Below are 16,166 nucleotides of genomic sequence, written 5' to 3'. Positions count from 1 at the left end.
AAAAATCTTATAAAAGGCAGGAAATCGCTTGAAAGAGAAAAAATAATTACAATGAAATAAACTTGGACTGTTAGATGTTTTGAGCCTACAGATCCTCCGACTGAAAACTGAGTTTGATGAACTGAACAAACTAAAAAAAATAAGAACATTGTTCAGATCAACAAAATCATCCAGTCGGGAGATCTCATAACCCATAAAACTTAAACATGTAGAGACTAAAATGCGGTAATTAACCGCTTATTCTAGAGAAGCTTTTAACCTTTACGGTAAAATACATTCAATCCCTCATATACTTGTCGGAGGGTCACTGCTCGTTTATAATCCAAACCTTCTTTCAATATTTATATTTTCTTTCGATGTGGGACTTGTTTGTTTCTATGGAAGTAGACTCTGCACATAGATGAAAGCAGTACAGGTGATTGTGGAACTGTTGCTTAGTGTGAGAACACTTATGATCCGGTAATTAAGTCTTATACTATCAAACTCCATCTTGGTTTTTTTTTTTCTTCCTTTAATAAACGAACACTTGTTTTCTCGAAAAAAAATAACTTATTTAAATATATTTTTACACCATGTTACAAAGGTTGTCATTTGAGTTTGATTTCATACTAAAATAATTATAATTTAGTGTGATAATTTGGTGTACCACGAAAACATGTCCGATTTAAATTTGCAGAAGTTTATTGTGACAATTTGGTGTACGTATTCAAAATCAAACCATAATATAGACCATAATCATTCTATTCAATTATGTTAAAAGTGTCTAGGTATTCCATGGAAAACATATCTTCAACTTTTAATTTTATCGAATAAAATATGTTTTTTGCTATTTTTATTAATTAATTTCAACTGTATAGTTAAACCTAATATTATGTTTCTTTAATTAATCAACTATCTTAGACATCTCATTCCTTGTTGCTTTCCATTGCCTTATTCACCGTCTCTGCCTATTTGAAGTTTCACTATTCCACCAAAATCAAAATAATTCAGCTCTTTTAGATTCCCGTTCCATCCCTTGTGTCTCATCTCCGTGTAGCACTTGATTTTACAACGACATAGTTACACTGATCAAATATCGGTGTAACATTTACTTTGATTTGAACCAATATTTTGTCTTGTTACCCTTACATGCCAAAAATTCTTGTATAGTGTCTGTAGATATACAAAGAACCTCAAAATGGCTCATATACTATGCTAATTAATATATTACCTTGAGCTTCTAATTGGTTCTTATAAGATTTATGACTCGATTAACTCAAAGATCTTGTTGCTTCAGAACTTAGAGCTTGCTTGATTTTGCGATTTCTCTGGGTTCAAAAAAACATTATTAAACTAATTAAATAATTGAGTTCATGTGTTTAATAAACTTTCGGCCGAACACTAAATTACCAGAACTCATTCCCAAATCGTTAACCCAAAAATAAGAAAAAAAAAAAGTATTGTTAAACTTGTCTTATGCTGAAAAAGTACAGCATGAATAGTCTCAAACTTATACTCTAAGCAATAATTTGAGCATCCTTTTCAATTGGAGCTTGTCAATTCTTATGCATTAAGATTTGAAAGCCAAATTACTTTGTCTCGCATTATGCTCCTTCTAAGAATCAATTCATGTTTTCATCAAAACAAAACAAAAAAATCAACCCATGTTTTCTTTATCTTTTGTGCAGATGGAAATATATACCCTTTTTAGTGTCAAATGTTTTTGTTCAGAGTAATGAATTCTTGAACAATTTGATTTATTGATCTGAACAAAAAAGAAAAATCTTATCGGAGTTATTTTTATGGAAAATGCTGTTATGCACGACTGCATTTGTCGTGTAAAACACACGACTGAAAACTCACCACTACTGAGATACTTATTTTCAATGTTTTCTAAATTCAATTTGATCTAAAGTTACTAATATAGATTTTAGTACCACTTTTACATTGAAATTCATCTCTTATTGTGTTGTTCATGTTGTGTGTTGTAAGTTTGCCATGATGACAACAAGGCAAATCATGTGATGGTGGTGGGCTAATGGCAATCTACATAAATACACATTTTAAAAGATGGATCATACGTGGACCATATGGTATGTTGTATATTAACTTTCATTTCAATATTTGTGTGATATTTTGATTTTAAATTAACTTATAGCACATTCATTCAATTTGCACGACAAATTTTGTCCTGCCATATAGCATTACCCTATTTTTATTTTCAGTTCACCATTTATATTCGTACATTTATTTTCAGTTCACCATTTATGTTCGTACAAACAGCCACATATTCAAATGCTTTTTATATTTGTTGCCGTTTTTAGCCCACACAAATTAAAAAGTTTGCCACAAATTTTATTTGCTATTTGTGATGGGTTTTGTAGGCACAAGTAATAATTGAGTTGAAATTTATCATTTGTGATTGATTTTTCGATGTTGACCACAAACCTTTTTTAACTTGGGCACAAACATGAATCATTCTTATAGTGACTAATATATATAAAATGAAACTAGTTGACATTACATGAAAAATGAAATAATAATACTAGAGACAAGACAAAAAGGGGTCGTTACAATCAGCTAGCACCAAGGAGCAACCAAAAGCCGTTCTTAATTTCCTCCAATCAAAAATTATATTAATATAAGTAGTTTGGAGACTTTTAAGAACCATAGGGGGTGTAAAAGTAGCTTTCTCAAAGAATTTGTAGGATGGGCTTTGTGCTTAAGCCCACTTTATGTACCATTTTTTTTACTATTACTTTACCCATCCTATGACATTCTCACACACCCTGTAAATGACTAAGAACAGCTAACAATGACCTAAAATGACTATCTATGAGAGTTAGAAGATTAATATTGTCATTAAAATGACTATCCATGTTACAAACATGTTCAAAATTTGTGCTGATACAGTTCGGATTATATAATACTAAATGTTTTTTCCCTTGAAAAAATGGTGTTTATGGGGTGTTCGGATTCTATAATCCGAAAAAAATAAGGAAGGCGCCTTACTTTCTGAGGTTTTCGGATTATAAAATATGAATTGGTGAAAATCTTATTTTTTTTCACCCCATAACAAAGGAAAAACTCAGTTTGGATTCTAAAATCAGAAAATCTCAAGGGCATTTTCGGAAGAAAAAAAATAGAGCGCGCGAGAAATGAATAGGGTATAAAAAGTAATAGTTTTTTTTTTCTTTTTCAATTTCACTAACTAAGGTGAGACTGTTGAGAATATTTGTCACCTGAATTTTTGCCACTTTATCCAACTTCATATCATAATAACCCTCTTATAATTCTCACCATTTAAACAGCTATTTGAATGATGAGGTCCATTGTGCATAATTTGAGGCTCAGCATTAATTTTTTTAGGTCAAATACCTCCCTGGGTCCTTTAAGTTTCACGTTTGTTTCAGATAGGTTCTTTATGTTTCTAAGGTTTCAGATAGATCCTTTAAGTTCTGAGTTTGTTTCGGATAGCTCCTTTCTGTCAGCCTCCGTTAAGCCAAAGTTGTTCTGTCCGTTAAACCAAAGTTGATATGTTAGTTAAGTGGGTAAGGTGGTTCTCTCTGACACTTGACATCAATTTTTTTCCCAACCAGATCAACTTTGGCTTAACGGACAGATCAACTTTGGCTTAACGAAGGTTGATAGAAATGACCTATCTCAAACAAACTCGAAACTTAAAGGACCTATCTGAAACCTTAGAAACTTAAAGGACCAATCCGAAACAAACTCAAAACTTAAAGGATCTATCTGAAACCTTAGAAACTTAAAGGATCTATATTAAACAAACATGAAACTTAAAGGACCTGGGGAGGTATTTGGCCATTTTTTTATTCTTTCTCACACCCAGCAATGGTTTCATCTATCTGCACAGAGTCACCTCCTATATAAATAAGTCCCACATCGAAAGAAAATATTAATATAGAAAGGGAGATTGGATATATAAACGAGCAGTGACACTTACAGTTGTATTATTTGTGGGATTGTATGTAATTTACTCTCATGGAAAGCGGTGAATTTACTCTCAAATGTTTTTATAGTCGGAAATCCTTCGACAGCTTGAACGTTCAGGGCTTGAATGTGTGATTTGAACAGTTGTGCTTTTGATTTTGTTCGGATCACTATTCATTTCAGAAGGTTCATTTTGGAAGGATCGGCAGACCCAAAAAAACATCCAATAACTCAAAAGTTTTCTCATTTCTTCCTATTTTTTCTTTTTTGGATTTGGATGTTGGTGTTTCAAATTCCTCCAACCATAGAGTATTTCATGTTGATAATTTCAATGTGCGATGATTGTACTATTGATTTCAATACTTTTTAGTTGTTTTATTTACCTGGTTATTGATGTTTAGTTTTATCAATTATCATGAGTCAATTTTTAACATTTTAAACTGAATCACATCACTATGCAAAGTGTTTGGTCACCGTAGTAAGAGAAGTGGCATTGAGTGGTGCGATAAAGAAGGCACTATAGGTGATCTTTTGATGTGAAACATACTAAATCTGTGACATATGATATTGATGATGAAGGAAAGAAGCATTTACTTATGTCTCACAGTGAAAACTTGCTTTGACATATGGACTTTTAAGTACAGATGCTGGTTCCACTATAAAGATTATGAAGAACCTTAGGATATGTGAGGATTGTCATATTGTATTGTGTGATGCATCCAAAGTTACAGGAAGGAAAATTGTTGTGAGAAATAACATGAGATTCCACCACTTCCTTAACGGGACTTGCTCTTGTAATAATTTTGGTGACCAAGACTAGGTCTATGTGGAGGTCAAAAACAAACATATTGGTGTTGTTGGAATAACTTTGAAGTGGGAGTGACCATTTTTTGTTATTGGCAAAATGTAAAGAATTGCTTTGTGGCTTCCCACAGATTAACTATCTGAGAAGGATATTTAAATTTTAAATCAACTGCACACCTATTCACTTAACAGGGCCGTCAATGTATCACAGAAAATTAAAGATGGAAAGGTGAGTGAGGAATGATAAATGTGTGAGCATTGGTATGTTCTGGTATATCTACTAACACTTGCTCATACAAGAACTACTTGGCAAGTTAGGGAAACTGCAATATATGATCGGACGTGTGATCATTTAGTAGTGAAATCAAGTGGTACTACACAGGTACTAAAAAAACCAGATAAAGTTGGCCTTTATCCTTTTCAGTCTTCTATGAATATAATATAGCAGGCTGCTAGAGAATACCCTGCAAAATTTGTTCTACATCATGAGCTATGATATGGTAGCTCTTTGTGGAAATTGCTTTGTTTTAGTGGTACACTACTGTCCTTAAGATTTATTATGACTTCATTAACTCAAAGATCTTGTTGCTTTAGAATTTAGGGCTTGCTTGATCTTGTGCTTTCTCTGTGGCACTTGCATCTTTTCTAGCACCTAGCTTTAGTAGTTTGAATTCATGTCAATATCACATCAAAACAACTTCTTAGCACCCTCTTCTTAGCACCTAGCTTTAGTATAAATTATGGATGGGTTTTGGGATCATATGCAACTATATTCTATTTCTATTGTGTCATATTGTCTTCCTTCGCTTTGCTTCAAGGAGGAGATTCCCCACTGAACCTGATTAATATATTTGAGTAGAAATTTTTGGAATAAATGAATAACCACATATATTTGAGTATTTGACAATAAATTGTTTGATCCTTTTTCTTAGTCTACTCTAAAATCCAAATTCCTTTTCGCTCAAAACTATCAAATGATTATATTTAGTTGCCTCTTTTTTCTCCATAAAAACAAATTATATGGTTCGAAAACTGTCTACTCACAAAACAATTGGACACATAGTGTATGTTTGGTCCATTTTTAGAGGAGTAAATATTGATTATAGAGATTTAAAATTAATTTTGTTTCAATAATTAATTCTAACTCGGATAAAATTTGTAGTTTTTTACTTTAAAATGATTTTTACACTTAAATTTATTGTTTCATTCACTTTTACATGAATGTATCACAACATAAATCATTTTACATTTAATTCATTTTTAACTAAAATCATTTTTTGTTAAAAGACAATGTATTGAATTTTTCCTAACACTGCTTGTGCTTTGAACAATGTTTATTTTCTATCATTGTCTTAAGTCGCTCCGCAGAAAATCCTAACACTTCTTATCAACAATACCATGGAAAGATCGAGGAAGAGACACCAACTACATAACATAATTAGGGAGCTTAATTGTCCCCCTTTTATTTATATTTCTTTTGTACTCTCTCTAGTCTCAATTAAAAACAATTTTTTATTTTTAGATTCGTTAGATAAAATGATGTAGAATACATATCATTTGAATTTAATCATTTATTCAATAAATCTAAAAAAATAAAATATAATTGAGAGCAGAAAGAGTGCTAGTTTGAACCATCATTTGGTTTGGGGTGGCTTTTATTCACAATAAAGTTCGTAATCAGTCCTTTCAATTTATTCTAGATAAAGTGGAATCATGTCTTAATGGTTGGAAAGCTAATAAATTGTCCTTTGAGGAAGACGACTTTAACTAAATTGGTTATCTAACTAACGCTAGTCAATTGAGAATTTTTGCCACCTATATTATTTCTATCTTGTTCTTTTTTTCTTTTTCTTTTTTACAAACACATCCATGGAACATAATGAGGAGAACCTTGATTTGGAATATCGTTCAATCCGGCTCAGCAGGTTTAATTACCCCCAACATAGTGACATCACGTTTCATCGATCTCCTTTCAACCATCAGCCTTCATCTGTATAGAGTCACCTTTCATATAAACCAAACGTATTGTAAGTCTAACCTTTTGAATTTAATAAAGCCCCACATCGAAAGAAAGCTTAAAAGTTGAAGAGGGCTTAGATATATAAACGAGCAGTGGACACTTACTCGTCAATACCAAGTGGTACTGCATAGTCTCGAATGTTTTGTTTTGAGCCCAGAGATCTTTTTCTAGGTATAAGCCGATGTGAATAAATATGAGTAGGCCTATTATTGCGCTGTTATATTTATTTTCACATCGGCTATTCAAGGTGAAGATCTATGACTCATAACATTATTAGTTTAAAAATTTTCTTTTTCTTTCGTTTATTCATAAGGTTATTTTTTTATTTCTTCTTATTTTGGAGTGTACTTGTTCTGCTTGACCATACGTTATTGTTTGACAGTATTTTGGATTGGATGTGATTTACTTTAATTAGGACCGTGAATTATCGTTGGATGTGATTTACTCCCTCCGTTTTAAAATGAGTGTCACTTTAACAAAAAAAAATTGTTTCAAAATGAATGTCACTTTACATTTCCAATACAACTTTAATTTTTTCTTCCAACTTTACCCTCAACAAATACTCCAACTTTTCTCTCCTATAATTTTCAATGCAACTTTAATTTTGTCTTTTTCTTATAAAGTAAGGGCAGTTTAGTAAAAGCGTTATATCCAATGATTATTTCATTTCATTTCTTAATATGTGTGCTAAAGCCTAAAACGACACTCATTTAGAAACGGAGAGAGCAGTTAAAATAGTTTGTGTAATTAATGCATTGAAAATTGAAAAGTTTGATATTTTTGAAAAATAATTACTTAATATAGAATTCTTTTTAAAAAATAATTACTTAATATAGAATTCTTAAAGAGTGCTTTAGACAATCGTTAACAAGACTCATTTTTCAATAAGGATATTTGAGTAATTTTGGGGTGTATAACTGTATTATCAAGTGGTGTTACACTAGTAAAAGTCTATTTTAGTCTCAATTTTTTTGAGTCAGGACACCCTGTAACGAGTTGATGTTGTAACATAAACCCATGGAAAATCCTAACAATTTTTATCAACAATATCTTAGAAAGATTTAGGAAGATGCACTATAACTGCATAACATAACTAGGCAGAGCTTACATAACCATTTTAGTTAAAGTCGGTCTTCCAAAAGAAGACAAATTCTTAGCATTTCAACCACAAAGACAAGAATCCGCTTTATCCATAATAAATCGGGAAGACTGTTAACTCACCGATTATAAAGCGGTGAATTACTGCATTTTACTCTTTAGTCTTTTAAATGATTTTGTTCCAGAGTTCCTTCAGCGCGGGGATTGGGTGAACTAAACAAAAGTGAAAAAGCTGTGTTGCTTTTAATTTTGTCCAAATCATTCAATCCAACTGCTGGAGAATCTTTGGATCCAAAACATCCAATAGCTCAAGGTTTTTTCATATCTTCTTTTTCGGATGCTGTTGATTTAATTTTCTCCAATCATAGATCCTTGTAATTTCAATGTGGGATGATTGTGCTATTGATGTCAATACATTCTTGTTGCTTCGTTTTTTATGTCAATACATTATTGAGAGTAAAGTGTTCGGTCTACCGTAGTAAAGAAGAATTGCATTCAGCATTGGGATGCTTGCATCATATTTTCAAAGTGTTGTTTAGTTCGTCGAGGATGCATTTGGTCCATGTGAAATGACTACTGTGGTTGGTAAGTAATCTTATTGGCAAGTATTGACTGTTGCCTGCTTGCAAATTAGTGCTGCTATTGTTCACTACTCCCTCCATCCCTGTATGTAAGCACTCTTTGTCTCTGATAAAATGGTGCTTACATATAAGTACGGAGGGAGTATATTATTTTCCATTGATTTTTCAAAAGTATACACTTTACTCTCCCTTTATATCAGAATAATTTAGTAAAAAAATTCAGTATGAGAATCACCGTCTGCGTTTACAACTACGTTATCTGCTAAAGCTTGCCAACGGTTATAGTCTTTGCCTGTTCTGTTTCTTTGCATTTTAGGTCCATAAATTATTGTCTGATATGTGGGGCTCAGCGCTTTTTTATCTACTATTTATTCACTCAACAATATATCACCTCAAGTATGCCTTGGAAGATGAATAACAGTACATTTTTGTGAAGTTTGTTGTGTTATGTAGCTGGATAAAAAAGATATTGCTCTTGGCATATGATCTTATCATCGTTCCAGAATGCAATTTATCATTTTGAAACTGACAAGAGTATTTATTGGGAAAAGTTAATTCACCGATGCACTCTAGGCTGTTACTTGTCAACAGAACGGTTTAGACGAATTGAAGTCAAAGATTTTCATCTCTACTTTGCTGAAGGAATTGAGTGGCAATATAGAATCTCAAGATTTTTGAAGCAATTGATATTTTGAGAAAATATCCCAGGTGTAGCTGGGTCGAAGTGAAAAAGGGTATTGTTCAACATCCAGAAATTAATGAGATAAATAAGGCATTAGATGATCTTTTACGGTGACTGAAGGCTATTGGATATCAACCAAAACTAAATTCTGTGATGGAAAGAGGCTCTTAATTATGTCTCATAGTGAAAAACTTGCTTCGGCATTTAAATTGTTTAGTACACATGCTGGTTCCACTATAAAGATAATGAAGAACCTTAGGATATGTGAAGATTGTCATATTGTAATGTGTGGTGCATCCGAAGTAACAAGAAAAAAATTGTTGAGGGATAACATGAGATTCCACCTTCCTTAATGGGACTTGCTCTTGTAATAATTTTTTGTGACCAAGACTAGGTACATGTGGAGGTGAAAAACAGACATATTGGCGTTGAAGGAATAACTTTGATGTGGGAGTGACCATTTTCTGTCATCAGCAAATGTAAAGAATTGCTTTGTGGCTGCATATTAACTATCGAAGAAGGATATTAAATTTTTAAGAGCAATGCTATATATCAAGAAAGATTTTTTCAAGAAAATTTCAAGAATGACATGGCAGAATAATCACCCTTAAATTTTATCAAGAAATTGTCCCGAAGTTAATGTTAGCCAATAAAATCTCAACCTGACCGGAAATCATGGGGTGATGGGTGTTATGTATTTTTTTTTATGAAAGGTTAATAAATAAGACTGAAATCTAAGGGTGATTATTCTACCATATCATTCTTGAATCTTTCTTGATAAAATCATTCTTGATATTTAGCATTTTCCAAAGTATAATTTAAGACGGGAGAGTATTTAATGAAAACACAATTAATTCGAGTTCTCGTATTTCCTTAGCTCGTGCTATACTACTATCCTTGAGAGTTGAGACACTATAAACTACTACTCGTTATACACTATAAATGATTGTGCTCTTATCTTTACATTTACATTTTTTTGGGTTACCCATCTTATCTTATACTCCCTCCGGTCATTATTATAAGCAAAACTCTACTTTTTAGATACATTAACTAATCAATGTATCTAAAAAATGAAATTTTGCTTATAATAATGACCGGAGGGAGTAGATATCAAGTTTCTAATGTTGATTAGACGTGATTAAACACAAGGTGAATTTTCCTTACCAAAATTTTTTTATATGCAAGAGGCAAAGATTGAACGCTTGACCATTTGATTAAGGGGTACGTATTTCTTACTAGTTGGACCAAAATCAACTCATTGTAAGCATGTATACATTTACATTATCATTGGATAGTAATTTAATTATATTTTGGGTCTTAACCATGCTATTTTTGTCTTAATTAATGGCGTGCATGGAGAACACTTGTTGAAATAGATCAAACCCTTAAGTGGAACTAGGTAGCTTAAATGATTAGTGTTTGGCTTTCGAATGAGAATACCTTGGGCAAACCAAAAAAATATACAGTAACTCATTATTGCATATACATGCAAATCTTTAATTTGAAGGGTTAATTGTTTCAGTCAAGGATCAAACTCATATAGTTTTGATTAATTTGATATTAATTACTAAAGTTCGTTAATTATTTGAGTCCAACTACAATCAGCTCAAATTATATAGTTCTCGAAACAAAATAGTACTATAAGTTAGTCCATTCTCCTTATAACTTATAATTTGTCTTATAACTTTAAACGACCTTTATATTTTCATATCTTTAAAACGATATATCATTTTATAGTTTTTTTTCTTGATAGATTTTGATCTGAAGTGATCGAGAATGGTTGGTCAAATTGAAACAGTGATCCATTGAGTTGAAAGTAGGGGTAATTTGCAAGCACTCTCATGCTTAAGTCAATAAGAGAGGAAGGGTGAGAATTATATTATGGCAGAAAGATTGTGTACCTTACTTTGTAGTAAAATCATGTATTTATATGGTTGTCGCTATAGTCGGTCATTGGGGAGCCTCAACAAAGTCATTACGAATAGATAGTTTCAATGGAGGAAACCTACAATTGTTAGTCTGTTGATGTTGTTGGAGTTACGGCTAGCAAGGATCCTATGCATTAATGTAGTTGTTGGAATTTGTGGGCATTCTTGGCCCAGTACAAAACATATTTCAAAGAATATTAATTAGCTAGCTAATTAGGCAAATTCTATTAATTAGCTAACTCTAACTTTGAATATTTTGTACTTTTCTCCTAATTTTTATTTGGAGAATACTAAACAGTACTTTCAAGGTATTGGTTTCCTTCAAAAAAAAGGTATTGGTTAAGCAACAAAATTGAGTAACAAGACCCTTTTTATTTCTATTTGGTTACATCTTTTCCTCCTTATTATGTTCAACAATGAAGGCATGCGTAACCAATAATGCGAGTATTATATTCCCATGCTGTCATGCATAACTTGCCTTTATTTGTTAAGGAAGGTTCATATTATTCTATCATTATATTATTATATTTGTAATAATGGTCTTTTTTCTGAAAAGATCGAAGTAACCGCCACATATTTAATTAGTTTCCCCCTTTAAATATAGATTATAGATGCTTCAAGCTTGTGTATTAGCTGGTTATGATAGGTATTAATTGTTTTGTTAATGTGGCAAACATCACAACCACATGGTGACAATGTCTATATATGAACAAATATTAGGCATGTATAGTACTCATCAATCAATGGTCGCAAATGCTTGAAAATTTAGAAAAATAACAATCGACGGACCATTATTCACATGTTGATTCACGACACAAACCAGTTTTATTCACCAAACCATGTGACATGACAGGTACCAATAGCCAAATCTGGTGCAACACTAGTATTAAACTGAACCAGTAGCAAAAACTTGTTCCAAAACCAGCACCAAATGTCAATATAAACCATGGGTGGTTATGTTACTTTTAGCATTAGTCATGGATTCCCTGTAGTTTATGATTCATGACAGTATCCATATTCTACAATACAATTTTGGTGATGGAATGGAAAAATAAATAACAAATATTAACCACCACCAATTTGAAAAATCAATACCAAGTATAAACAAAACAAGCTGTAAATAAAAATCACTGGCTAAATTGAACATCATTTTCATGCTTCAAGAGCAGTTACTTATAGCAATAGCACCAAATTGATATAGCCAGTACAATAACATTACTAATGCAGTACAAATTCTCAGAAATTGGGTCCCCAATTATATTATTGAGCCTGTACATAGTGTGATATATAACCATAAGTGATATAAACAGATACCCAATTGAAACAAAAACCAGTACCAAATAGACACAGAAATAAAGTGATAAAAATATCGTACATAGTGATTGTATTTCAACCATGGGTGGGATCCACTGTGACACTGCATAAAACCAAAAGTAAACATATATGTCGTGTTATGCATCTTGAGAAAAATTACAGAAGCAAACGCAAACCCCCCACACCCACAGTTTCTTTAACTATAAGTCAAGGTTTATTAAAAAAAATATTGTCTAAAGTTTTGTAAAATTTAAATCAAATCAAATTTTCTTTCAAACCAAATAAAATTCAAAACATTTTTCACCTATTTCATATACATTATATCATCAATTTAATTGATTTTACAATCTCAAATTTAATAACGACATTAGATCTATAGTTGATAAATTATATTGCCACAAGACTTTGTATTGTTAGAGCAATGGTGCAATGCAATCCTTTTCTTTTTTAAGGGTAGTAGTTAAAGTGAGCTCTACAATGTCACATCACTTTAAAGTAGTTGGTGCAATGCTTACTAATCTAGGATGAGTCCAGAAGTTACTTACTCCCTCCGTCCCGGAATATCTGACTCATTTACTAAAAAAAATGTCCCAAAATAACTGATTCATTTCAATTTTCAATACAACTTTCATCATTCCCAATACAATATAACTCTAATTAATATTATTACTTTCATCATTCCCAATACAATATATTTCACTTTCCCCTTTATTTATACATTTTTCTTAATATGTATGAAAAACCAAATTGGGCCAGATATTCTGGGACGGAGGGAGTAACATATTGTTAAGGACGGGTTACTTCTGCAAATAATCGTCCTAGCTAGTCGTCGTCACAACAATCTCCTCCAATGGTAGAATTCGTTAGAACACACTTTTTAAACTCAGGAACTCTCTAACAACTTTTCGTTGGAGATGCTCTTAGACGAAGCGGGAGTGTTTTGTTCCACTTTTTCTATTGCAGCTGCACGTATAGCTTCTTGCCGTTGTGGAAAACAAGAAGCGACAAAGTGTAGCTTAAAAAAACGTGTATCTAGCTTCATCCCCACTCGATTCCAAACACGGTAGAAATGTATGCTATGTGTAAAAATAATTTATATATATAAATGAGATACTAATCCTTAAAACCAACACATTCTTATAAGAAAAAAATTGCAAGATTGGTAATAATTCCAATTGCATAAATCATCAAAATAAAAACCCCTTCTAAAAAGTTACATAGACACACAGACCCTAATACATCTGAATTTTTTTTTACTCAACCTTAATACATCTCATATAAAACTTATAATATAATAATAATAATAATCTAATATAAAATGAAAGCAATTGACAATTTGACATTACAACTAAACCAAAATAAAAATACTAGAGACAAGACAAGCAGGGGTTGTTACATGTTACAATCAACTAGCACACAGAAGCAACCAAAAGCCATTCATGCATAATTTGTCATCAAAATTCACCAATCAATACATTAACATATGATCAGAAGAAGCCATGATTGGTTGTTGACTAACAGGAAAAGTGTTCCATGTGTCCAAGAATCCACAATCATTGAACAATTGATCTGTCTCCTGAAAAAGTGAGTTACTTGATTCAATGTAATGAATAATATCATTAAGTGATTGCAACCTGTGGCTAAGTTCAGCCATTTGAACCCTAAGAATAGCATTTTCAGATTCCACGTTCAGGTACATCTGAGTAGTTACTCCAACGTTTGTGCTTATTTGAATGTTCTCTTTTTTCAGCTGTTCAATTTGGTTGCTTAGATCTTCCATGTGTTGTTGTTTCTTCATCCTTGATCTTCGTGCTGATTCTCGGTTGGATTGCATTCTCTTCCTCTTCTTTTGATCTGTTATGTTCACCTGCATGTTATTATGATCTCCCTCTGATCCAGAGTTTTGAAGAGAGCTTGTGCCAGATGAATAAGTTCCACCAGGAGAAGCCATATCAAGGTCGCGTGTTGCGATCTTTGATATTACTGATGCGGCCTCAATTGCAGTTACGTTGTGTTTGTTAAAAACTAAAAAACTTTGATGTCGCGGCTTAGATCGTGGTAATAGGACTATTTTTCTAACTAGGTAGTTTAATTGATTATGTTGATAGAAATAATGAAACTAAATTTGTATTGAAAAGAAAGAAAATAGGTTAATTAATAATTCATGAGAAAATATAGAACCAGTAGAGGAAAACAACAGAGAAAGATTGAACTAAATGTGTCCTGCGTCTGAGAGTGGAGTTTATCATAGAGATCTCACAGATAACTGGAGTCATTTGTGTTTTTTTCAATCATTCATAACTATATGAACAAGAGAAATTAAAATTGATTTGTGCAGGTTAAGACTTGTAAGAGAAACAATTACAAATCAAAGTTTGAAAGGGCTTACAGGGTTTTTAAGGAGGTTATGGATGGTTTAGGAGGTATTTGTGAATATGAGATGGTTAATTGGTTATATATATGAAGAATAAAATTCTTGTTCTAGAATTTTGAAAAGGGTGTCAAAGACTATGGGCGGAAGGATAGACTCTAATTTAGGGAAGAAAAGATGATAAAGAAGAATATGCAAATGGAAGAGGGGGGATTAGTTTTGACCAATTTTTAGAAGAGATGATAAGAAGAGAAGGAAAGAGGTTTTGATGGGGATTCAGTAGTTGAATTTATAGAGAAAAATGATTGTGCCCATTGGAATTATTGAATTAAAATAACATAAAAAATTGGACAATGGGTGGTTGGTTTGGTCATTACTAATGGTGTACTGCATAATTAAAACAAAAATGCATAATACAAATAGAAAAAGACGGTGAAAGTGGGGCTAAGGGATCTGCATCCAATGCTTGTTATTACTAACATTTTCATATTTTATAACAATTTAATTTAAGGTAATGTTAACTAGTGCCTCGAGACATTAGTTAAGATCAAATATAGTAACGTATTGCATTGGAAATTATGTTTTCAATCTCTTAAAAGTCAATAAAGTGTCTTTTTTAAATTAAAATTTTCTCTTTATGATTTTTTAACTAGTGTCCCGAGAGCACTGGTTAACATAACCCTTTAATTTATTAATTTATTATAGAATTGAGTGTAGGTTGAATTGGAATTTTAATGTTGATGGACACCTATCGAGTGTATACATATATCTTGAGAGGGAAAGAAATAAGAGAGGGTGATATAATAAATGTAATGATTTGATAATGTGATACGAACAAGAGATAGAAAAAAAAAAAAAAAAAAGAGGTATTGAATCGATTGATAATAGATAAAGGAAGGTGAAATGATATTTGTACAACCATTTTTTAAAAATTTTGTGACAATTTTATCTCTCATATTCATATTATATTTTTACTTTCTCTCTCTATTACTTTGATTTTCGTGCCAATACATATTTTTCTTTCTAAAAATATGGTTGTCTATGTGGTTGTCATTCAAATTGATGTTCAAATAACATTGCTCTAAAGGAAGAGTGTTGCCAACATTTTTTTATTAGACGGAATCAATGTGAATCTTACACTTTACGAATAGATCTCGCGTGATGAAATCAATGTAGATTCCATTCAATAAATAAGTGAATGATAGAAAAGTGATGAAATCAAGGTTGATTCTATTCAATAAATAAGTGAAAGGATTTTGTTAACAAATGTCAAGAGCACTTGTTAATGATTCAAAAATAGAAATAAATTATAAGTTTTAAATTAAAAAATGTATTTTTAAATTTTAAATGTATTAAATACATTATTTTTAAGATAAAATTTTCTCTTTAATCTTTTTAAAAAGTATTTTAGACACTTGTTAGCTTTTCTTATAAG

At 31.7% G+C, this 16,166-nt stretch overlaps 1 protein-coding gene and 1 long non-coding RNA gene across 2 annotated transcripts; one reads left to right on the top strand and one right to left on the bottom strand.

Annotated features, from left to right (window-relative positions):
• The first annotated feature begins 6,740 nt into the window (after window positions 1-6,740).
• LOC146933312 (uncharacterized) lies at window positions 6,741-11,241 on the top strand. Its single transcript, XR_015007417.1, has 2 exons — window positions 6,741-10,378; window positions 10,872-11,241. It is a non-coding gene; the product is annotated as an uncharacterized LOC146933312 (long non-coding RNA).
• A 2,278-nt stretch (window positions 11,242-13,519) lies between these two features.
• On the bottom strand, window positions 13,520-14,998 carry LOC146933311 (bZIP transcription factor 44-like). The gene is made up of 2 exons (XM_085705109.1): window positions 14,542-14,998; window positions 13,520-14,393 (listed from the first exon to the last, which is right to left on the bottom strand). Exons 1-2 carry the CDS (start codon window positions 14,634-14,636, stop codon window positions 13,829-13,831), a joined length of 660 nt encoding a protein of 219 aa, XP_085561235.1. The 5' UTR covers window positions 14,637-14,998; the 3' UTR covers window positions 13,520-13,828.
• Window positions 14,999-16,166: the final 1,168 nt, after the last annotated feature.

The sequence above is a fragment of the Medicago sativa genome, chromosome 4, assembly GCF_051527215.1.
Source record: "Medicago sativa cultivar Bolivia chromosome 4, Bolivia_mono, whole genome shotgun sequence".
Classification (NCBI taxonomy): Eukaryota; Viridiplantae; Streptophyta; class Magnoliopsida; order Fabales; family Fabaceae; genus Medicago; species Medicago sativa.
The sequence above is the reverse complement of the archived record's forward strand: the minus strand, read 5'-3'. Positions and strand labels throughout refer to the sequence as shown.

Coding starts and splice junctions, on each gene's coding strand:
- LOC146933311 (XM_085705109.1), bottom strand. CDS start 14,636: ATGACTCCAGTTATCTGTGAGATCTCTATGATAAACTCCACTCTCAGA. Junction 14,394..14,541: donor TCTGTTGTTTTCCTCTACTG/GTTCTATATTTT, acceptor GCGACATCAAAG/TTTTTTAGTTTTTAACAAAC.